The sequence below is a fragment of the Heterocephalus glaber genome, unplaced genomic scaffold (assembly GCF_053883595.1).
Source record: "Heterocephalus glaber isolate CG9 unplaced genomic scaffold, H.glaber_assembly_v1.0 deba00001452, whole genome shotgun sequence".
Classification (NCBI taxonomy): domain Eukaryota; kingdom Metazoa; phylum Chordata; class Mammalia; order Rodentia; family Bathyergidae; genus Heterocephalus; species Heterocephalus glaber.
In genome coordinates, this window is record NW_028258302.1 from 3,797,818 (window position 1) to 3,819,883 (window position 22,066).

Sequence of the window (22,066 nt, forward strand, 5' to 3'; positions counted from 1 at the left end):
ACCCATAATCGTGGCTCCAGGAAATGGAAGCCCCGAGAAACAGCTGTAGATCAGATCACCCTGTCTACACATAGGGAAGGGAAGAGAAACATCTTCTCCTTTGGAGACACTGTCATTGTCTTTACATGAACCCTTCCAGGCTGACTACTGCAAAGAGCTTGTAAATGTGTATGAAACAGCACTATGTTTTGAGTGACTGAATTGCATATGTATGCCATTACCACATTTGTCAAAAATGACACTTATTTCTAACAGTTGCATTTATTTTATTTATTGCACTGGTGAGAACTACAGTAGAATAAAGAATCAGAACAGTGAGAGGCCTCAGGAGTGTCTGCATTTCCTCATTTCAAGTTCCATTTAACTTGTGTATTATCAATTTCACCAAAGAACCCCTTTGGTTTCTCTTTCAGGTTTTTAGTGCCCTCCATTTGTATAATATTGGGTTTTTAAATGCCTTCTATCTTGTATTGCGAGAATTGTGATTCTTCTTTAAAGTTTCTGTAGTCATTTAAATAGATTTTTCTTACAATAAATACATATTTTTTGGAACTGGATATTGCATACTAGGGAATTCTACCTCTGATATATCAACAGACCCTTTTTTAAGTGAATAACTTGTACCTGAATAATTTTCCCAGGCTGCCTTTGAACTTATCCTTTTCTCTCACTCAGTTGCCCATGTAGCTGGACCTACAGCCATGAAGCTCCATGCCAGCCTAAAGAACATTCTGTTCTAGGGCCAGGGATTTAGCCCAGTGGTTCTGTCGCCTGCCTCACAAGCGCAAGGACCTGAGTTTGATCCCCGATACCAAAAAAACAAACAAACAAACAAAAAGAACATTCTGTTCTGCCATAACTCAATTAATACAAGCATATGTACTTCTGTATTGCTGGATTACTTTTCCTAATATTTTAATTCAAAACATTCCATGTTATGTTCGTAAATAAGTTATACTCAATTTTTTTTCCACTAGGATTATCTTTGGGGTTTGCTGGCTAAGTTAATACGAATTTCACACGTTTTTCACTATTTTCTTAAATTCTTTTACAAAATGTTATTTCTTCATTACATTTTCAAAAAAATATATACATGTAGATAGATGTTCTGCCAAAGAAAATTCCTCAGTCTTCATAGCACACACAGAAAGGGTAAAGCTCAAAAAGAAATTGAGACCCTTACTGGTCTGATGAAACAGAGAACAGAGTTCAGGCTACTGCAGTGGTTGAAACTGAGGGAGAAGCCCCTGACAGGAGCCGCACAGAGGAATAAGCTGGAGTCTGCATTTAACTCCCCTCAGATCCTTGGCCACAGCCTGTGACAAGGGCTGCAAGTAACCCGGGGAGAAGCCAAGCACTGGGAGGGCGAAAGTTGTGAGCACAGATGTTAGTTGCTGCTCCTTCAGGGAGGAGTTTGGAGTTTAAATTCTGCCAAGTTGTGAGGGTTTGATAAAGGATATCCCATAAGAGCTGGATGTGGTGGCACATGCCTGTGATCCTAGCACTCAGGAGGTCAAGGCAGGAGGATCGCCATGAGTTCGAGGCCAGCCTGGGCTACATAGTGAGTTCAAGGCCAGCCTGAACTACACAGTGAGACCCTGTCTAAATAAATAAAGAAATAGTTTCTTAGGAAAATAAATTACCTTTGTTCTTTTCTCTTGAAAAAGCCAATGGACTAGTTAAAGCAAAATTATTAATAATGTGTTGTACAATTCAAAACATGTGCAGAAATAAAATATATGACAAATCAGTGCCGTGAAGAGAGGTGTGAGAATGGAATAATATTACTGTAAAGTTCTTACAGTGTACATGAGGTGGCACAATATTACTGCTAGATGGACTATGGAAGTAAGTATTCCTATTGTAACTGTAGATGAACCACTAAAAAAGATTACAAAGAGATATAGTTAAAATACTAATAGAGGAGACTAAATAAAAGACTAAATATTCTCAATTCTATCAAAAGAAGACAGGAAATAAGGAAAGCCTTTACCCCATCCCCTCACCCCCCGTACCAGGGATCAAACTCAGGACCTTGTGCTTGCCAGGCAGGCGCAGTCCTGCTAAGCTACATTCCTGGCCCTACATGTTATTTTAAAAGAAAAAAAATTTTTAATTTAAGATCACAGGAAACAAATACATGAAAGAAAATTTTGAGTGGGAATCAATAAGATAGAAAACAAACAGTGGAAAAGGAAAAAAAAAATAGTTCTTTGAAATACCTAATAAATTTTATAACTGGTAGGGTAGATTAAGCAAGAGAAAATATGAAATATGGTTGTGGAGTATGATAAAGGGAACATCACTACAGATCCTACAGACAATGAAAGAGTGATAAGGAAATGTCATGCTAATAAATTGTACAGGTTATATTTAATGGATAAATTATTTGAAAAACACAACAAACCCAAGGAGAAAAAATCTGAAGCTGGGCATGGTGGCCAACACCTGTAATTCATCTACTTGTGAGGCTGAGGCAGGAACATTGCAAGTTTGAGATTAGCCTGGGCAACTTAGTAAAACCTTGCCTCAAAATACAAATTTTAAAAGGGCTGGGGATGTAGCTCAGCATTGCTTGGGTTTAATCCCCAGCAATTAGGCAGGAGGGGGAACAAGGGGACAAAGAAGAGGGGAGACATCTAAATCTGAAGAGTTCTATATTATTAGATTAATTGCATTCAAAATTATTTTAAAATTTCCAAGTAAAGGGCTGGGGATTTAGCTCAGTGGTTTCACTGCCTGCTTTGCAAGCGCAAGGACCCGAGTTCCATCTCCAGTACCAAAAATAAAAAATAAAAAAAATTCCAAGTAAATAAATCTCCAAATCCCAGATGACTCCACTGGTGACTTTTATTCAATATTTAAGGAAAAAATACAAACTTTTCAAAAATTCTTTCAAATGCCAGAATAAAAGAGAACACTTCCCAAGTTATTTTATGAGACTACTTTTACCCTGTTATCAATATCTGACAAGGATATATGAACAACAAGCCAGGCGTGGTGGTGCATGCCTGTAATCCCAGCACTCAGGAGGCTGATGCAGGAGGATCACCATGAGTCAGAGGTCAGCTCAGGATACACAGTGAGTTCCAGGCCAGACTGAACTACATAGCAAGACCCTGTCTCAAACAGCAACAACAAGAACAACAAAGAATATACCGACAACAAAATTACCAATTAGTCCTCATGAATGCAGATGCAAAAATCTTAACTAATCAGATACAGAAAAATACCAAACATGATTACACTAAATTATTTGAGTCATAGAAGAAAAACAAGATGTAGTTTTTGGACTAGGGTACAGGCTGGCAAGCACAACCAGAGTGGGATGGGGGGATAAAGCAAGAAGTTCTCCCAGAAGTCTGGCCTACATCTCTCCTGTAATTGACAACTCTAAGCCAAGTGATTTATAAAGGAGAGATCAGTAGGCAAGATCTCAGGAAGGAATTGGTCAGTGTGTGGCCATCGTCATGGTCAGAGCTATCCCTTGTGGGACACAGCATATTCGAGCCCATCCTCATCTTTCAATACCCAGCTCTGGTGTTTCATCCTCGCAGGGCTCTTCCTTAACGTCTACATAAACCAAAGGATCAATATTGCAGGAGCTACAGGAGCTGAGCTGTCTCACCCTTTCTCAGTTGGGATTCCGAGCGCCACCTACACACTGAGAGTTGCAAATGGGATCAAATCAAATTGAAAAGCTTCTGCATAGCAAAAGAAATGACAGAGTGAAGAGACAGCCTACAGAATAGGAAAAAAAATTGCCAGCTATTCCTCAGACAGTGGACTGATATTTAGAATACATAACTAATATTTAGAATATATAAAGAACTAAAAATATTAGACTCCCTCCAAAAATAAAAGACCCAATCAAAATGGACATCTGAAATGAATAGACACTTCTTGGAAGAAGTGCAAATGGTCAATAAATACATTTTTAAAATGTTGAACATCTCTGGTCACTAGAGAAATGCAAACAAAACAACACTGAGATTCCAGCTTATTCCAGAAAGAATGGCCATCGTCAAGAACTCAAATGATAGGGCTGGGGATTTAGCTCAATAGCACCTTGCCTGCCTCACAAGCACAAGGTCCTGAGTTCGATGTCTGGTACCACACACAAAAAAACAAGAAATCAAATGGTAAATTGGGTGTGGTGGTACACACCCATAATCCCAGCACTCTTGAGGCTGAGGCAGGAGAATCACCATGAGTTTGAGGACAGCCTACGTAGTGAATTCAAAACCAGTCTGAACTACACCTTGAAACTTTGTCTCAAAAAACAAAACAAAACAAAAAATCAAATAATAACAAATGCTGTGCGACTACAGGAGAAAAGGAACCCTTCTACATTGTTAGTGGAATGTAAACTAGTACAGTCACAATGGAGATTCCTCAAAAAACTAAAACAGTATGGAGATTATTCAAAAAACCTAAAGCTAGAAATTTCATTTGATCCACCTATTTCCCTTCTAAGTATCTTTCTGAAAGAGTTAAAGACATCATACAGTGATACATGCATATCCATATTTATAGAAGCACAGCTCATAATAACTAAATCTTAGAAGTGGCCCATATCTCCATCAGCAGATGAATGGATAAAAAAATGTAGTATTTATACACAATGGACTACTCCTCTGCCATAAAGGATGCACTTGAGTCATTTGTAGGAAAATGGATGCACCTTGAGACTATAATGTTAAGTGAAATAAATTAGACACACAAGTGCAAATACTGCATGATTTCTCTTACATGAGGAACCCAAAGTATAAATAAATTCAAGAGCAAAATAAAAGATAGATAATAGCAAATAGGGGGATAGATCTTCTGCAAAAGGGATGAAGACCAAGAGATGGTGGGTGGGGGAGGGAAAGGAGGAGAGTGATCAAAAAATATTTAAGATGTGTTACATACGTGCACCAGCTCCCCACAATGAGTGTAATCATTGTGTACTGCAAACATGTAGGTACTGGGTCAGTGGTCCTGCTGCCTGCCTCGCAAGCACAAGGTCCCGAGTTCAATCCCCAGTACCAAAACAAAACAAAACAAAAAAAACATGCAGGTACTAATAAAAAAATTTTTTAAAAATGGAAGTTGAGTAGGAAGGAAGAGAAACAGTTAGATATTTTCTTAGGGAGATGTTTTCTGGGGAGGGGCCAGTGGAGAGAAAGGAGTGTCACTATAAAGGGGGAGGATGAGGGAGCACGAGGGAGCTCTGGGGTGATGGGACAGCCCTCTCCCTTGACTGTGGTGGTTACACTCATCTACGCAGTGATAAAATCGCGTAGGACCATACGTGCATATACACATGTATGCACATATGTAGAATTGGTGTGATCTGAATAAAGTATGAGGAAGTTACTGTCAATGTCCTCCTTTTGTTACGCTCTACAGTTGGTAAGATGTTACCATTGAAAAAAATTGGATAAAGGCTTTGTACGCTCTTTCTGTACTGTTTTTGAAACTTCCTATGAACACATAAATATTTCAAAATAAGAAGTTTAAATTTTTTAATGCTTTACAACTTATCATTACCTACTGTGTGCTAGTGCTATGTTAAACACCTTACAAGCACCCACTCATTCAATTTTTATAAAACCTTTTTAAGACTAAGACTCTCATTATCCTCATTTTACAGTTGAGCAAACTGTAATTTGAATCTGACAAGGTCAGACTCCAAAGGGCTTTAGCAGTATGGCTTAATGAATGCAAGGGAAGGGAAGAGACCTTGGACAAAGGCTGCTAGACAGGTAGGTTTTAGACATTACTCTGAATAAGGTGGTAGTTGTTCTCATGGAGATGGGGTAGATCACTTGGAAAAGGTTAGGACGAAGATACCAGTGGCAAAGCAAAAAGGTGGTATCGTCATGCCTCGAATAATGATGTTTGGTGGGTAATGGTCACATAAGATTATGCAGACTTGTGACATCATAGCTGTCGAGTTTGTGTAACTGCACTCTGATTTGTGATCTGATTACACAACAATCAAATTCACATTAACGACACTTTTCTTAAAATGTAGCCCCTGCTTAAGAGAGAGGTTGGAGAAGAGGGACTGGACAGCGGAAGCTTGGCCGGGAAGACCTGAAGGGCACAATGGCCGTGGGCAGATCGCGTTGCCAACAGCCTCTGCCTGGAAGACCTAAGCGGGTTGGGCCTCACTGGTGACCTCCAGGAGCACAGCCTGCTAGGTGGGCAGAAGCAGGGAGGTGGGAAGGGGTTTGAGGTTTAGAGGCGGGATGGAGTATTTACCAGATGGCTGGTCCAGAAGGGCTTCGGTTTGGTCTAGCAAGGAGAAGGCCCATCTGTCCCTGGAGAGAAAGGAGTCGATGGGGGCAGGAGCAAGGAGGGGAGGGCCGGGAAGCGCCTGTGTTGCCCTCGAACCCCGGGCCCAGGCCAGGCCCGGGCTCGTGGGGACACAGGGAAAGTGATGGGACTGAGGATCGGAGGAAGGTGCTAGGCGAAGAAGTTAAGCGGAGCAAGGCTTCAGGCGGCCCCCTGCCTCCTCCCAGAGAAACCAGATCCTAGTCTCAGGGCCCCACGCGGGACGCCCCTCGGATTTCCGGGCGCCGGGGTCCCGCAGGCCGGAGGCGAGGACCCGAGGGCCGAGGGTGGGCGCGGGGCGGAGCTGGGCAGAGGACTCGGCCTCCTCCCGGGCGGGCGGGCGCTCTCAGGTGACAGCCCCAAAGCCCCCGCCCCGCCCCGTCGCATATTCGGGAGGCCCGGCCCCCCGAGTCCCAGAGCAGCCTTGCCGTCGGTGCGAGCCTGGACCAGGCCCCGCCGCTCCAGACCCCGCCGCGGGCCATGGCCGCAGCCGCAGCCCCCAGAGGCCTCCTCATTCTGCTCCAGGTGCTCGGGCTCGCGCTGGCGCAGATCGTAAGTCCTGGCACCACTCGGGGGCCACGGGGCGGGTCCCTCTGCCGACGCCCGCTCGCCCGAGGGGCCGCCGAGCACAGTCCCGGGCGCGGGACCCTCGGTGACGCCCGCACTGTGCACAGTGCCTCACCGGGAAAGGAGGTGGTTGTGCTGGGAGCCAGGCGCCCGCTCCAGCGATGCTCGGCCTTGCCCAGATAGGCAGCGCGGGGCCCGAGCTGGCGCCCGGTCCTGGCAGCCGGGAGAGCCCAGGTGGCGGGGAGACAATAGTGCCATTCACGCGGCTGCCGAGCCCCCGCCTGGCCGCCCCCCGGGGCCGCCGGCTCCAGCCAGACGCCGCTGTCCACCCGCGGCGGCCTCCGGGCGGGCTGGAGTGACCCGACCGCGCAGAATGCAGGCTGCAGCTTCCCGCCCTGGGGCGGCGGGGACCTGGTTCCCACCGGACCCCTGCTTGGGGCGCAGCTGGCCCCAACAGCGCCACCCTGCGGAGGACGAGGCGGCGGTGCTGGGGGTTCGGAGGGGGATACTCGCTCCCGCTCCCTGCGCCTCCTTTCTCTGCGCCTCCCCTACTTTCCCGTCGGGTTTTACCTACGCCAGGGGAAGGAGGAGATGTCTGCTCACCTTTGATACCTATAGCTCGTCTAAAAATGATAATACGAGCTGCATTCATTGAGGACCAAAGTGGCCTGGGCGCCACCTCGCGCGCCGTCTGTGATTTCCGCAGCCGTTGCCATCTCCAACTAGCCTCCCCACCAAACCGCAACGTGGTACACAGAAAAGAGTCGGCCGATCTAGTGAGCATGGATCTGTAATATTTCTGGGCCTGTTTCTTCACCCTCAAAACTGGTCCCCAGGGGCATCGGCCTTGGATTTCTGAGTATTTGATAAGATAACAATCGCTGTGGCCCACAGTACCCGGTGCAGCATGGCTTCTCAGTGCGCGGGAGTTCTCTGCCTCCAGGACCCCGCTCCCACGGCCACCTGCAACCCCTGACACGCCCAGCTAGCTCCCCACAGTCTGAGCTTTTCTCTCGTGTGTTTTCAGAAAGGTCTGCCTGGAGAGCGGGGTCCTCCGGGCCCCCCGGGGCCACCGGGAATGCCTGGATCGGATGGCATCGACGTGAGTTTCTAAACTTGGGACTGGATAGGGAGGAAGGGAGGGAAGCGGCGGACAAAGAGAAACTTTGTGAGCTCTGGGGTTGGGCGCCTCGAGATGTAGTGCTTTATGTCTCCAGTAGGCGGCGCCAGCCAGCACTACAAGGAGCCTGTTTGTTCAGCAAAAACCTCAAACCAGCCCTGAAATGCAGAGCCTGTTACAGTCACCCCGGGACAAGGGACTGCTGTTCGGTCTACCAGCCACTGCTCACAGACAGTCCTTATCTCCCTTCCCTCCTTTCCTCTCCTTCTAGGGTAGGAGACACCCAAACTTCTTCAGGATAGCTGGGGGCCTTGGCCAGACTGCTGCCCAGCTCCTGTCTCTTCCCTTCCCTTTCTCCAGATTTAGAATCAGCTGGGCTTGTTCCCTGCTCTCTCTGCCATGGTGAGGGTTAAATACCTCACTCTGGAGGCTCCCCCAGGAGGTCAGCACCATGTTTACCGTCTGGACAGACTTCTATTCAATCTGGTGCCTCCCCTCAAACACAGGATGCTGGACTCCAGCCAGGCACTGGCTGTTGCAGGCTGAAACGGCTGCGGGCCTCTCTGGAGCTGAGTCTGACTCCACTAGCCCAGCTTGTCTTCCACCGAGGGGCCTTTGTCACTCAGGAACAAGGTCCTTCCCTCTTCGGGAACATTTTGAATTTTGTCCCCTAATTGGCTCCTTGGTCCCTGCCCCTGCTCCAGCCTCTGCTTTTCCTCCCCACAGTTTAGAGCAGAGCTGCCACCCACCCCTCAAATTTTTCTAAAAGCCCCAGCCTTCTGCCCGCTGTGATCCAAGGGGCAATCCTCTTCCAGCTAACTCCAAAGCCCACGGCTCCATTTTGTGGACCTCATAACAGTCACTTTACCAACATTAACATGTTTAAAACCCACTTGCATGGAGATATCCTCCTCCCCAGCAGGCTGGGGTTGGTTTTCAGACCTTTACAATTTTTTGTGTTTGAGAAAGGAGGCTGTTTTCCTAAAAATTACAAGGCCAAGGGGATCCAAGACTGGCCCCCCAGGCCCTTGGATGCCTACTTGGGGAAGCATGAACCATACATGCAGTACTGTCTTACACTTGTATCTTGCAGGGTGACAAGGGGCCCCCTGGGAAAGCTGGCCCTGCGGTGAGTGCTTTTTCCCTGTGATCTTTCACCTTTCAGGTCCTTGCTGTTATCTGGCTAATATTTGCTCCACTTCTGTTTTTAAGGGGCCCAAGGGAGAGTCTGGCAGGCTGGGGCCAGATGGGCCAGATGGGAAGCCAGGGATTGATGTGAGTGCCTTCGTATCGTGTAGAACAGGGGAGGGCTCCAACTCCTGACTGTGAAGCCTGGTTTGGCTTCCTTCCTTACCTGTTCAGGGTGGAGACCACCCAACTGTGAGCCTCTGTAGTTTTACATGACTTGTGGCCTTACTGGAACCTCACACCCTCCTCTGGGGCACTGAATCACAGGAACTGGGGTCCAGAGGCTTCCACTCTCTGTGAGGTGCACGGTTGTCCTGTTTGTCAGCAGCCCTCAGAGCTGAGTGTCACATTTCTGGCTTATAGGAATCAGACTGACTAACCTGGGTGGGGCTGTCCTTGTGTGTTCTCTTTTCTTTTCCCCAACCCCTCTGTGGCCCCAGGAACAGCTCAGTAGAAGAGCATTGTTTAGTTGATACCACGGAACTCGAAGAAGCCCCCAAGCCTCCAGCCCCAGGGGCATGGGGACAGTCATCTGCTGGGGGATACACTTGTGTAGTCACTACAAGATGAGAGGAAGATGAGGCCCTCATGAGTTGCATCTGTCCCCCTGGCTCAATAGATGTGACCAGGGCTGGGAACAGGGCCTCCCTGCAGATTGCAAAGCCTTCTGCTAGCACAGGGCTCTCACATCCACCCAGAGGGTTAAGCATGACCAACTCATTTTGCAGATGAGAAAACTAAGACCTCCCCCCTCAAAATGGCCAAGGGCAAACATCAAGTCCGTGGCCAATCCAGACCCACATCTAGGTCTTCTAGACTCCTGAACTGGGAGCTCTGAGGCTTGGGTTGATTAGTCCTTCAAAAGAGAAGAATTTTCCTGCCTTCAGGGCCATGCTGGGAACTAGGGAAAGGGAAAAGGAGGCATTAAGGTCCCTAGGCTTTCATGGGGTGCGATGAAAAGAAGCCTGGGCCCAGCCAGGGGAGGCCTCTGGACCTTCCCCACCCTGTGGGTCAGGGAACAGGTTGCCCCTCGTGATCCTACCTTCTCTTTCTGCCCAGGGTTTAACTGGAGCCAAGGGAGAGCCTGGTCCCATGGGAACACCTGGAGTCAAGGCAAGTGGCCTGCTGGGGACTCTGTGGGCAATCTAGGGCCTAGTCTCTGGAAGGGGCTGCAGTGGAGACCAGGACCCCCACAGTCTCTGAGCCTCTCCCATCGTTCCTACAGGGCCAGCCTGGGCTCCCAGGTCCCCCTGGCCTGCCGGTGAGTACCACCTGTGAGGGCTTTGAGGGATCTTCCACAGGTAAGGAGGACAGGTGGAGGGAGCCATGAACCCAATTTCCTTTCCTTCTATTGCAGGGCCCTGGTTTTGCTGGACCTCCTGTAAGTCCTCAGTGGTAGGGCAGGGTCCCAGAACTGTAAGGAAAAGAGGGGACAACAGAAGGACTTGGGAGGTGGGACAGCCATCTTGGGGAGGCGCCAGCATGCTGTGACAGTACCAGGGATGGGTGGGCTTTCTGAGACTTGGGGCCAACCCACTCTGGCCCTATTCACTGACCCCGGAATTCTCTGGCCCCGAGAGCCCAAATCTGTCGGTCTCTCTGGGTCTGGCCAAAAAGTCAGAGTGGAGAAGGGCTTTGGTTGCCTGTCCCTACCTTCTTGTCCTGGGTAGGCTGAATCCCCTGGGGCATCCTGGACATCTGAATCTCTGCTCCCCAGGGGCCACCCGGACCTGTTGGCCTCCCCGGTGAGATCGGAATCCCAGGCCCCAAGGTGAGCCCCAGGCTTGCTCTGTTCACTCTGCCTCCTGCCCTCTGCCTGCAGGATGGGGAGCTGGAGTGGGCTCTTCAGGAGTTTCCAGGCCTGCTTCTGGCCAGAGGGGAGCTCCCCAGGTCTGATGCAGAAGTCTGTCCTGCTGAGCCCACCCTCCTCTTTCAGGGAGGCTAAGGGCTGGCACCATCTCCTGCCAGTCTCCCTGATCTCCCCACACTGGTGACTCACAGCAAGTGCCCTGCGGGGAAGTGGGGGGAGTGCAGTGGCAGGAGGGGGCAAAGATCACCAGGGCTGGGCTGGATGGTGCAATGATTGGGCTCTTCTTGCTTCCAGGGGGATCCAGGACCACAGGGACCATCAGGGCCCCCAGGGCCTCCTGGGAAAGCAGTGAGTGTCCTCAGATGTCCCACGTGGCCATGTGCTCCTGTGGAAGGGGCTTGGGGTGGGGGAAGGGTCAGGTCAGACTGCATCTTCATATGTCTCTTCTAGGGGCGCCCAGGAACCATCCAGGGCCTGGAAGGGAGTGCTGATTTCCTGGTGAGAAGGGGGGTCTGGGGCAGGGACGATGGGAGGCATCATGGGGATAGGGTCAGTGGGTGGGGCAGGGGCAGCAATGGGGACCTCAACCAGAGGTTGGCAAGATGGAGACGCGCTGCCTAGCTGGCCTGGCCAGGCAAGTGACCCCAGGGCCATGAGATTGTCTTTCCAGTGTCCGACCAACTGTCCAGCGGGTGTCAAAGGCCCCCCAGGGCTGCAGGGAGTTAAGGTGAGGCCTCCTGGTCTGTGTCTTGGGAGGGTGGGGCAGGTGACCAGGAGGGGACCTCATAGTGAGCTCTGGCCTTCCCTGCAGGGGCATCCAGGCAAACGTGGGGTTCTGGGGGATCCTGGCCGTCAGGGGAAGCCGGTGAGTGTGAAGGCTGAGGGCTGTGGGCTGGGGCTATGTGGGAGGAGCCTGACTCCTAGTTCATCTCTTCTCGAGTCCCTCTAGGACAGAGCTTTGAGCTGGGAGGCAAGAGGCCTATGTTCTAGGCCATTGTATCTGTGGGCAAGTCCCTTTTCCTCACTCAGCCTCAATTTCCCCACCTGTAGCACGGGACTGTATGGTATCTAAGGGCCTTTCCCGGCTGGTCTTGCTGGGGGTGCTGGCTGGTATCTTTCCCTGTGTGTTTATTTTACCATCTCCTGCCTGTCTGATAGCTCATCCCTGCTCTTAGGGTCCCAAAGGAGATGTGGGTGCCTCTGGAGAGCAAGGCATCCCTGGACCACCGGTAAGGAACCCTTTCCCTGAGCCCAGCCCGTCTCATGCTGGAAGCCCTTACTGGGGTCATTCCCCTTCTCAGGCCTCTAGCTTATGAAAGAGGCCTGTGTCCACCTGGGAATGTTTCCGGGTGGGAGAGGAGGGATTAAGGGGCAGGAATCAAAGCTGCCACCAAAGCCTGGCTGAGGTCCAGGCCGTGCCACTTTGCATGACCCTTGTGAGTACCCTCCATTTCTGAGCTTCAACATTCCATCTATGAGCTAGAGACTAGGCTGCCTACTTCAAAGGGGCATTGTGAAAAGGGGTGGGGTCAGAGAAGGTATCAGGAAGTGCGCCTTGGAATTGCTCTGTCATTTTTTTTGTCTTGACAGGGTCCCCAGGGCATCAGGGGCTACCCAGGAATGGCAGGACCCAAGGGAGAGATGGTAAGTGAATCTAAGGGTGTCCTGCAAGAACTGCAATGACCAGCCCCCTGGTCTGTGGGGTCCAGCCAGCACTGACCTACAAATGTTTCCTCTGCCCAGGGTCCTCAAGGGTATAAAGGCATGGTGGGCTCCATTGGTGCTGCTGGGTCACCGGTAAGCTTGCTCCTGTCCCCCGGCTCTAGGCTGGAGCTCCTCCGGCTGCAAAGCAGGTACTGTTCTCCTGAGCCCATGTAATGTGGATTCCTGTCTGTCCTTGCCAGGGTGAGGAAGGTCTGAGGGGACCACCAGGCCAAGCTGGGGAGAAGGGCGACATGGTGAGTGCTCGGGCACCTGTCACCTGATCAGGGCCTGGACGCAACACCAGGCAGGACTCAGCCCCACCTAAGGCTGGCACGTGTGTGCATACTCGTGTGTGTGTGTGTGTGTGTGTGTGTGTGTGTGTATGTATGTATGTACGCGCGCACGCATCTGTGCCCATGGGTGACAGCTGGGGGAGATCAGATCATCTGGCGAGAGCCCAGGTGACTCTAATCCAGACTTTGGGATCCAGCCCTGTGGTCACTGGGGCCAGGACAATGACATTCCAGCAAATCAACCAGGGGGCTAAGGGGATCTGGTCTGGCTCCCAGTTCTCCTAATTCTTTATTTTTAATTAACAGATAATTTTAGGTTTACAATTTTTAGGTTTTTAATTTTAGGTACAGCAATTTTAGGTTTACAGAAAAACCGAGCAGAAAGTATGGTTTTTTGAAAATTCTGTAATGCAAGTTTTAAAATATACATAAAAGTAGAGGCTGATATAAGGGATCCCATCTGGCAGTCTCGCAGGTTCCACAGATATTGACATCTTGCCATAGTCCCTACGTCTGTCTCCCTCTCCCCTTTCCTCCACGGTTACTGCCTTGCTCTGATGTTTCCAAGCAAATCATCAGCATTACTTCATTTTACCCCTAAACATTTATGAATGTATCTGTAAAAAATAAATGACTTTTCCCCTCACATAATCACATCACTCTCACAAGTAACAAAACAATTATTCCGTGCCCTTACCTAATAACCAGTCTGCCTTCAGTTTTTTGCAATTATCTCAAAACTGTCCACAGTTCTTCAAATCCAGACAACCTCCCTCCCCCTAAAAATAAGCCCACACATTGTCTCTAGTGGTCGTGTTCCTTGGCCAACAGAGCTGTCGTCTCAGTGAATGCCAGCTCCGCCCTCCTCCTTAACTCCAGCCCTTGCACCGTTCAGCTTGTGCCACAGGGAGTCTGGGACCCCAAAGCCACCAGCTCAGATACGCTCCTCTCCAAACAGCCAGGTGGTCTCAGCATCCTGGCAGGGACCTGACCTCTGTCTACTTTGCAGGGCAGCCAAGGTGTTCGAGGACCTCAGGGCATAGCAGGCCCAAAGGGAGCAACCGTAAGTGCCAGAGGCCCAGGCCCACACCCACAGGGACAGGTCAGGGTCAGGTGTGAGTGTCCACAGCACCCAAGGAAGAGGAGAATGGGTTCTAGACTGAACTCTGCTGCAGGCGGGTTGGCTCTGTAATCTCAGCAGTGCCTTCTTTTCTGCACTTTAGTTTCTCCACCTGTAAATAGGAGTGATGCTATGAAAGAGGTCATGGGCTGCTTGTAGCCAACTGGGACACTTTCATCCACCTGAGGAAGGGCCAGGGTCCATCTTCCTCAGCTCCCTTCCAGCAGTGGGCAAGTGGGTTTCCTGAGATGGCCAGATCTGTTCTGTACCTGTACGTTGCAGCTGTCGTGGGTGGATGCCTCAACTCCAGCCATCTCCCCATTGTGAGGCTCCCTGTATTTCTTCCTGAGCAGGGCTCCCCAGGCATCGATGGCAAGGACGGGACCCCAGGCACACCTGGCATGAAAGTAAGAGGGGACTCGGGAATGAGGACCCCCTCTGCTCAGGGCTTTGGGTCCCATCATGTGATCCCGGGGACCTCCAGTGTATCTCCCTGTCTCCAGACCTGTTCCCCACCTGCACTGGGGTGGAGGCCATGGACTCTCTGGCTGGGCTTCTAATTTGTGCTTCTGGTTCTCGGTTTTTCCAGGGCAGCGCAGGACAGGCAGGGCGTCCAGGGAACCCAGGCCACCAAGGCCTAGCGGTGAGTATCAGATGGAGCCACACAGGCTGCTCCATGGTCAGACTGCTTCTCCTTGGGCTCAGAGAGGCCAGGCACTGTTATCCACCTCCCCACGAGGCTGTGAGTGGCTGATGAGGTAACAATCCACACCTGGGCTCTCGCTGTGTCACCGCCTCTTGCTTCATTACCACCTCTGTGCCCTATGTCTGGGCTTAGCCTTCATTATTTGTACAACTGCTTCAGCTTTCTCTGTTATTCCAGTCCTTCTTGGTGGCTAAATGGAATCTAACCATTTCCCTGCTAAAGCACTTTCCATGGCTCCTCTTCGCCTCCAGGAAAGTCATCCAGTCTAGTCATTCAGTGAATAGTTATGGGCACTTGAGGCAAACAGTTACAAACAGCACAGACAGATGCAATCCTTACTTCACAGCTCATCTAGCATTCAACGACCACCATAATCTGAGCCCAGCCTACTTTTCTTACTCCATTGGCCACTATCACTGTCCTCACCTCTTCTCTATATGTGTGGCTTTTCTGTCTGCACACTGTCAGGCTTTTCCTGGACCCTCTGTTTGGAATACCCTTCCTTGTTCTCTCCATGCCTTCTCCGAATACAGATCCATCTCCACCCCCTACCTTCCGGAGCCCAATCCTGGGAGCACCCCTGCCTGCTGGGGGCATGGACTGGCCAGTCTGCCGAGCTATGCATGTGCAGACTTGAGTTCCTGTACACACTCACGGTGTACCCAGGAATCCCTTTTGCCCACAGTCACAGGCCTTACAGGCAGTGTTCCCCTGTACCCTGTACCCCACTCCTCTCCCACCAGGGCACTGGGAAGGGGTTGAGAATACAGTCATGTTCATGAACCCACAGCTGGGTCTCCCATAAGGTGGAGGAAACCTGGATTGGGGATGGGAGGCAAAGCAGCAGGTGCATGGGGCTCCCCCATGCCAGGGCAGAAACCGACGTCAACTTCTGTCTGCAGGGTGTGCCAGGCCAGTCTGGAACAAAAGGAGGTCCGGGGGACAAGGTGAGATGACCCCAAGCTGGGGGCAGAATTGGTCCCATCTGAGCAGGGGAAGCACAAGGCAGAGACCAAGGCATGACCCAGGCCTCACCCCAGACCTGAGACAACCTGAACACCAGCCACCTCCCTCCTGCCACCCCCCACCCCCTCCCACACCCCTCAGCCTGGCTTAGTAGAGACAGGATGGATGGCTTTAAATCCAAAGGCAATACAAACACAGGACAATCAGTGGAGCCCAGAGAACTTGCCAAGAATACCCTTTCCCTTTGGCCACTCATTTGGCTGCAGACTGTTCAGGGTCCATGGGGCTTAGCTGACTGACCTGAGCTGTTTTCCTGCAGGGCGAGCCAGGCCAGCAGGGCCTCCCTGGATTCTCTGGTCCCCCTGGGAAGGAGGTAAGTGGCCCCCTCCACTGACACAATGTGGCTTTGGCCCTCCCAGGCCTGAGGGCCTGCTCTGACTACAAAGCCAGGTTGGAGCCATGGGTGGAGCCCCAACCTAGGGATCCACTGGGTGGGGAAAGAAGCACTGTCTCTTTTCTAGGAAGCCAATTAGCTGAGATCTAAGAGTGGGGAGGAGTGAGCCAGGTGTGAAAGGGAGAGTCCCACCAGGCCTACCCCTTACCCTGGATTTCTCCTGTCTCCAGGGAGAGCCAGGGCCTCAAGGAGAAACTGGTCCCCGGGGCACTGTGGGGGAGAAGGTAAGTGCCTGTAGCAGGGATCCCTCCCTCAAGGTCCTTGCAACAGCTGGCACTGTTGGCTTCAGGGGCTGGGTCCTCTGGCAAGGCCTCAATTTGCTGGTTTGTGAAATGGACCAAAGGTCCCCCTGCTGCTGACAACAAAACTGGAAGGCACCAGAACTTGCCACGGTCTAAGGAGTGGCCTGGGGAGGCTGCCCCTGCTGAAAGCATGGGTGTGACCTTCTCTTTCCATTTCAGGGTGATCAGGGTGAGAGGGGGCCCGTGGGGCAGCCAGGCCCTCAAGGACGACAGGTGAGTGCAGCCCAGCAGGGGTGGGCGGTGGGGAGCACATCCGGGCGCCTCGTTTGATTCACTCCTCTGTCTTCTCTTCTCAGGGCCCCAAGGGGGAACAGGGCCCCCCTGGAATTCCAGGGCCCCAAGGCTTGCCAGGCATCAAGGGAGACAAGGTGCCAAATGGGGCTGGAAAACACCAGGAAAAGGAGCTCACGACTGGGGTGGGGGTGGGGTCGCTGGAGCTCAGTTAGATTTTGAGTTCTCCAAGTCTCCGGGTTCCTCTGGGGAAGTATAGTGCTTGCTTAGCATGTGCGAGGCCCCAAGTTCAATCCCCAGTACAAAAAAAGGAAAGAAAAAAAGTGCTGGTCCCAGGGATCTGGTCTGGTGGGCGAGGTGGGGCTGGCGAGAGGGGTGCGGTGGGGAGCCGGGTCAGGGGACCCCTGCACCACTCCTGCCTGGAGAGGGAACTGGCAAGCCCCTCATCTGCTTTTCTCCAGGGCTTCCCAGGGAAGACCGGGCCCCGCGGCGGAGTGGTGAGTCTCAGCGCCCGCCCACTGCCCGCCTCCAAGCGTCTGGCAGGCGGGGCGTCCGGCCGGCGGGGCATCCGGTGCGCCCACCCCGGGTTGCGACGCTTTCTCCTCCGTGCTGCTATCGCGGGCCTGACCCGCGGTTCTCGGTTCTCTTGCAGGGAGACCCAGGAGTGGCCGGCCTCCCCGGAGAGAAAGGCGAGAAGGTAAGCGCGGCGCAGGTGGTGAGGGGAGCGGGGGCTGGGCGCAGCGGTCCCCACCGTTCCGTCACTGCCCTCCCTGTGCCTACAGGGCGAGTCTGGCGAGCCTGGGCCCAAGGGACAGGTGAGTCCACCCTTCCCCGGGCCGCTAGTCTGCAGTCCCTACTTCCGGGCCCCTCCCCTCCTCCAGCCTCCCGCCCTGGCCTGCTCACCTTTGCCTTTCACCCACCCGCCCCCTGGCAGCAAGGAGTCCGAGGAGAACCTGGCTACCCTGGCCCCAGCGGGGATGCAGGTGCCCCAGGGGTGCAGGGCTACCCTGGGCTGCCCGGCCCTCGAGGACTGGCTGGAGACCGAGGTCTGCCAGGACAGCCCGGGAGACAGGGCGTAGCGGTGAGTTACCCCAGGGCAGGGCGATTCTGGTTGATTGGAGATTCGGTGGTATGGGGCCCCGGATTCCTTAGGTTAGTTCCACACTCAGATAAGAGAGGATGGGGTACCACGTGCAGCTCCTGGGAGAGGGTGGGAACAGGAGGGTCAGAGGTTGCAGGTCAGCCCCGGGGCCCAGGGGTTCTTCCTAAAGACCTCTGCTTTCAGGGCCGAGATCCCAGTGACCAGCACATTGTGGACGTGGTGCTGAAGATGATGCAAGGTGAGGGGAGGGCGGCCACCCTCTGGAGCCTCGCCAGGGTTACCTGGGCCCTGGAGTCCCCGATGGTCTTTCCAGCTCTGCTTCCAAGGGGCTATGGAACCCTTGGATAATAAATCACTCTGCATCTTTAACCAGTAAAACAGGGCCTGGGGAAGGGAGAGAGCAAACCCCAGGCTTTTCTGTCTGCAAACCTAGGGGCCAGGAGCTGTCAGGATGCCTTGCTTCTGAAGTGTTGAGGAGTTGACACCTGTCTCACAGACCTCTGTCCCCCTCCTCCCTCTAGAGCAACTGGCAGAGGTGGCTGTGAGTGCCAAGCGGGAAGCCCTAGGTGCAGCAGGGATGATGGGTCCTCCAGGACCCCCTGGGCCACCTGGGTACCCAGGCAAGCAGGGACCCCATGGGCACCCTGGCCCTCGGGGGATTCCTGGTGTCATAGGAGCTGTGGGTCAGATTGGCAACACAGGACCCAAGGGTGAGTACTGCTCTTTGAAGGGAGTAGGGCTGGGCAGTGGGGACTTGGCCAAGGGCCACCCAGGGGCCTCGGGTGGCTGAATGCGCAGCCTCCATTGTCCCACTAGGTCTCACCATTCTCGTTCCCAGGATGAGACTGGGCATTTCCCCATCCCTCAGCAAACTCTCCAGGGTGGAGATGAATGGAAATGAACATACTATTTTACAGCTTTGGATGTTTTAATTTGTTTCATGGTATCTCATAGACATCTTTCCATGTCTCTGGGCCTTAAATTTGTTGTCTGTGGAGTGGAGACATTAATAGTACCAACCTTATAGTGTCAAAACATTTAGAGGTGATTTATATAGAATTGTTAGTTCACTGGTTGGTACGTGGTAAATACTAAGTATTGTTGTTGGACACTTTGCTGTAATAAAATTTATCAGATACATAACTGTCCATCCTTTGTCTTTACTTCCCTCTATTTAACCAGCCTTCCTAGGTCATTTATAACCTGCCCCCCCCTTTTTTTTTTGGTACCGGGGATCGAACTCGGGACCTTGCGCTTTTGAGGCAGGTGGTCGAACCACTGAGCTAAATCCCCAGCCCCAACTTCCCCTTATTTTAAACTAGCACAGTACTGGAATAATACTTGCGTGAAACAAATTAAATAACAAACAAAATGGGAAGATCATTTTTTAATCTGGAAAAACTGAGACTCACTTTTTTGTCTACAGGAAAGCGTGGAGAGAAAGGTGACCAAGGTGAAGTAGGACGAGGGCACCCAGGGATGCCTGGTCCCCCAGGGATCCCAGGTAAGACCTTGGCCCTGCACAGCTACCATTCTGTCCTTGAGCTTGGGGATTCAGGACCCACAGACACCGGGCTCTCTTCCATGGAGGCCTCACACTCAGCCCAGTCTAGCTGGGAACTGGAAGCTGGGACTCTGAGGACTTCCTGGGATGCACCACAGTCACTTCACAGAGGGGAAGGAAGAGCATTCACTGATTGGGAGTTGTGAGGAATGGAAACTACAGAATCTGTTTTTGGGGCAGAGCTCCTTCTTCCTATGCTGTCCTTGGTCTTGTTTTTCCCACCTGAAAAATATCCCAGCTTAAGAATGCTAGGGCAGGATAGGAGGAGGCCCTGATGCCTTGACTTTGTCCCTTTTACAGGACTCCCTGGCCGGCCTGGCCAGGCAATCAATGGCAAGGATGGAGACCGAGGGTCCCCAGGGGCTCCAGGAGAAGCAGGCCGACCTGGCCTGCCAGGCCCTGTGGGGCTGCCAGGGTTCTGTGACCCTGCAGCCTGCCTTGGAGCATCAGCCTATGCCTCTGCCCGCCTCACAGAGCCTGGATCCATTAAGGGACCGTGAGCCGCAGTCCAGGACAGAGCCTGCCAGCATCCTGGGTCCTCTGCAGGTGGACATGCTCCCCACCCAGGGACCTTTGGTAGAGGTCCTGAGGACAAGGAGTTCTAAAATGCAAGGGAAGGGAAGGGAGGGCATTAGAGTGAAAAGGTGAGGCCGACAGAGCGAGTGTTGCTGGAAAGTCAAAGCTCTGAGGCAACAGGGTCACTGTCCTTCCTGGAGCACCACCAGATGTTACGAGATGTTTCCTTAATCTGCACCTTTTTCCATCTCATCACTGGGGCAGGTGGACTGAGGTCTCTGCTGGTTCCTGACCTCCTTCTCTGGACTTACTGGGTGACTGCTGATGGGTGACCACCCTGAGGTAGCCATCTTTAAGCCAGTCCACCCCTTCCTTCCTGCTTCCTATCTGAGTATTTAAACACCCATCTCCTTTCTCTTTCTGGCATTACTCTCCTACCTCCTTCTCCCCATATCCATTCTGGTCTCTGTGTAAATAAAAGCCCTCAACTTGGGTACAAATCAGGATGTGAGTTGCTGGGCTTGGTCTTTTGGTGAGTGTGGTGGAAAGTTACTGAGCCTCAATTGTCTGGACAGAGTGGTCAGGGGCTCTGGAAGGGAAGGAAGGTGTGGGACTCCTTCATCTGGGGACATCCTGAATGGTGAGCATTGGGACGGCATAGCCTGTTGAGGACCATCCTTGGGGACAGCCTGGGGCACAGGCAGGATGGTGATCTGCTGTCTAACTTTGGGCAAACCATGCTGAGCCTTTGTATTGCTATGGCAAGGATTTAGTTGTGCCATCACCAGATACAGCACACCCGCTGTCTCACCAGAGTCTGGCAGCTGGGAAGTGAGTTTCAGTATGCAGTGTGATGACCCTGGAGCAGAAGCTTGGCTGTGGCCTTCCAGGGGCTCCTAGGCCTGTGAGAAAAACAGACATGGGCCTGGATGATGAAAGTCTAGGGGAGGCTGGCTTGGATCTGATATGTACCCTCCTGGCCTATTGTTCTATAGTCCAGCCAGGAGTTTTTGAAATTCAGGGAGTGATCAATTCCTTTGCTCCGAGATTGATTTGTTGTTTTATTTATTTTTAGAAAAAAACATTTATTGGTACATTTTAGATATACATAGAGATAACATGCATCATAGGGAATTTGTACCAGTACATGATATATCATTTGGATATGTGTTGTTTCCCAGTGAAGCCCTCTGCCAACCTCAGACTTACTGGAGGCAGGCACGCAACTCTAGCCTGAGGCCCAAGCATCTGCTAAAGCCTAGGCCCCACCACCTCTCACCACAGACTGGCCCATCCTCACTTCTCCCTGCCCCTCAACATACACATTTTCCACTAGGGACATCTCAGCTCTCTTAACCCAACCCAGTCATAGCCAAGAAGGACAAGGTGCAGTAGTACCGAGGGGCCACTAAGTGGTTATCTCCAGTCCCTTGGCAAACCCTGAGTTACAGTGTCTCAGGCCCCACAGAAGGCCCTGAGCTGTGTGGCTGCCAGGGAGCTCAGGGATGTGGAGAATCCAGGGGCCAATGGAGGAAGAGAAGAGGATAGTTGCCCTAGCTCAGGGCACTCCTGTGGCATGAGAGGGTTCTCATTTCCTTAGGGAGGGTCACAGTCTTGCTCCTATCCTAACTCTTGGATTTAGGGTCTACTCCTTAAAGTTGCCCACACACTGGCCCAGGGATCCTCCCTCCCCTGTCCCTTTCTGTGACTTTCTGAGACTGGGCCGCAGAGAAGCTGATGATTCACAGATCTCAAAGAGTTATACCTCATTTCTTACAATTCAGGTAGTTGAAGGAGCTGAAAGGGAACTAATTCTGATGGACCAGGGGCTGCTACGTTTTAAGACTTCCTGGTAAATAAATGTCACTCTGATCACTTAGTGCCATTGACAAGTCTCCCATGTGCCTCTCTTATCTTCTGACCACTGTGTGCTCAGACCCTGGTCCATTCCACTCCTGCAATGCCAGCCCTGAGCTGTTCCTCAAACATGATGTCGCATGCTATGCCGCTGTTTGGAATCCCTACAATTTTACCACTGCCAGCCTCCTTGCTGCAGATCTTTCCTCTCTACCCTGATATTCCAGATCCTCTCCCAAGCT

The 22,066-nt window shown here is 51.8% G+C and overlaps 1 protein-coding gene across 5 annotated transcripts; it reads left to right on the forward strand.

The window, feature by feature from the left end:
- The first annotated feature begins 6,173 nt into the window (after positions 1–6,173).
- On the forward strand, positions 6,174–20,471 carry Col9a2 (collagen type IX alpha 2 chain). 5 transcript variants are annotated; one of them, XM_013074401.3, is made up of 32 exons: positions 6,174–6,191; positions 7,919–7,993; positions 9,105–9,140; positions 9,224–9,286; positions 10,259–10,312; positions 10,425–10,460; positions 10,557–10,580; positions 10,917–10,970; positions 11,304–11,357; positions 11,460–11,507; positions 11,680–11,736; positions 11,821–11,874; positions 12,185–12,238; positions 12,600–12,653; positions 12,753–12,806; positions 12,914–12,967; positions 14,016–14,069; positions 14,480–14,533; positions 14,716–14,769; positions 15,735–15,779; positions 16,118–16,171; positions 16,423–16,476; positions 16,714–16,767; positions 16,851–16,922; positions 17,247–17,282; positions 17,438–17,482; positions 17,568–17,600; positions 17,720–17,866; positions 18,071–18,125; positions 18,409–18,597; positions 19,314–19,391; positions 19,752–20,471. In XM_013074401.3, the coding sequence occupies exons 2-32, from the start codon at positions 7,970–7,972 to the stop codon at positions 19,949–19,951; spliced, it is 1,944 nt and encodes a 647-aa protein (XP_012929855.1). In that variant the 5' UTR covers positions 6,174–6,191; positions 7,919–7,969; the 3' UTR covers positions 19,952–20,471. The 5 variants fall into 5 exon arrangements, with proteins under 5 accessions (XP_012929855.1, XP_004851107.1, XP_012929856.1 ...); XM_004851050.4 differs by lacking the exon at positions 6,174–6,191 and adding an exon at positions 6,733–6,876; XM_013074400.3 differs by lacking the exons at positions 6,174–6,191; positions 18,409–18,597 and adding an exon at positions 7,385–7,667.
- The last annotated feature ends 1,595 nt before the right edge of the window (positions 20,472–22,066 follow it).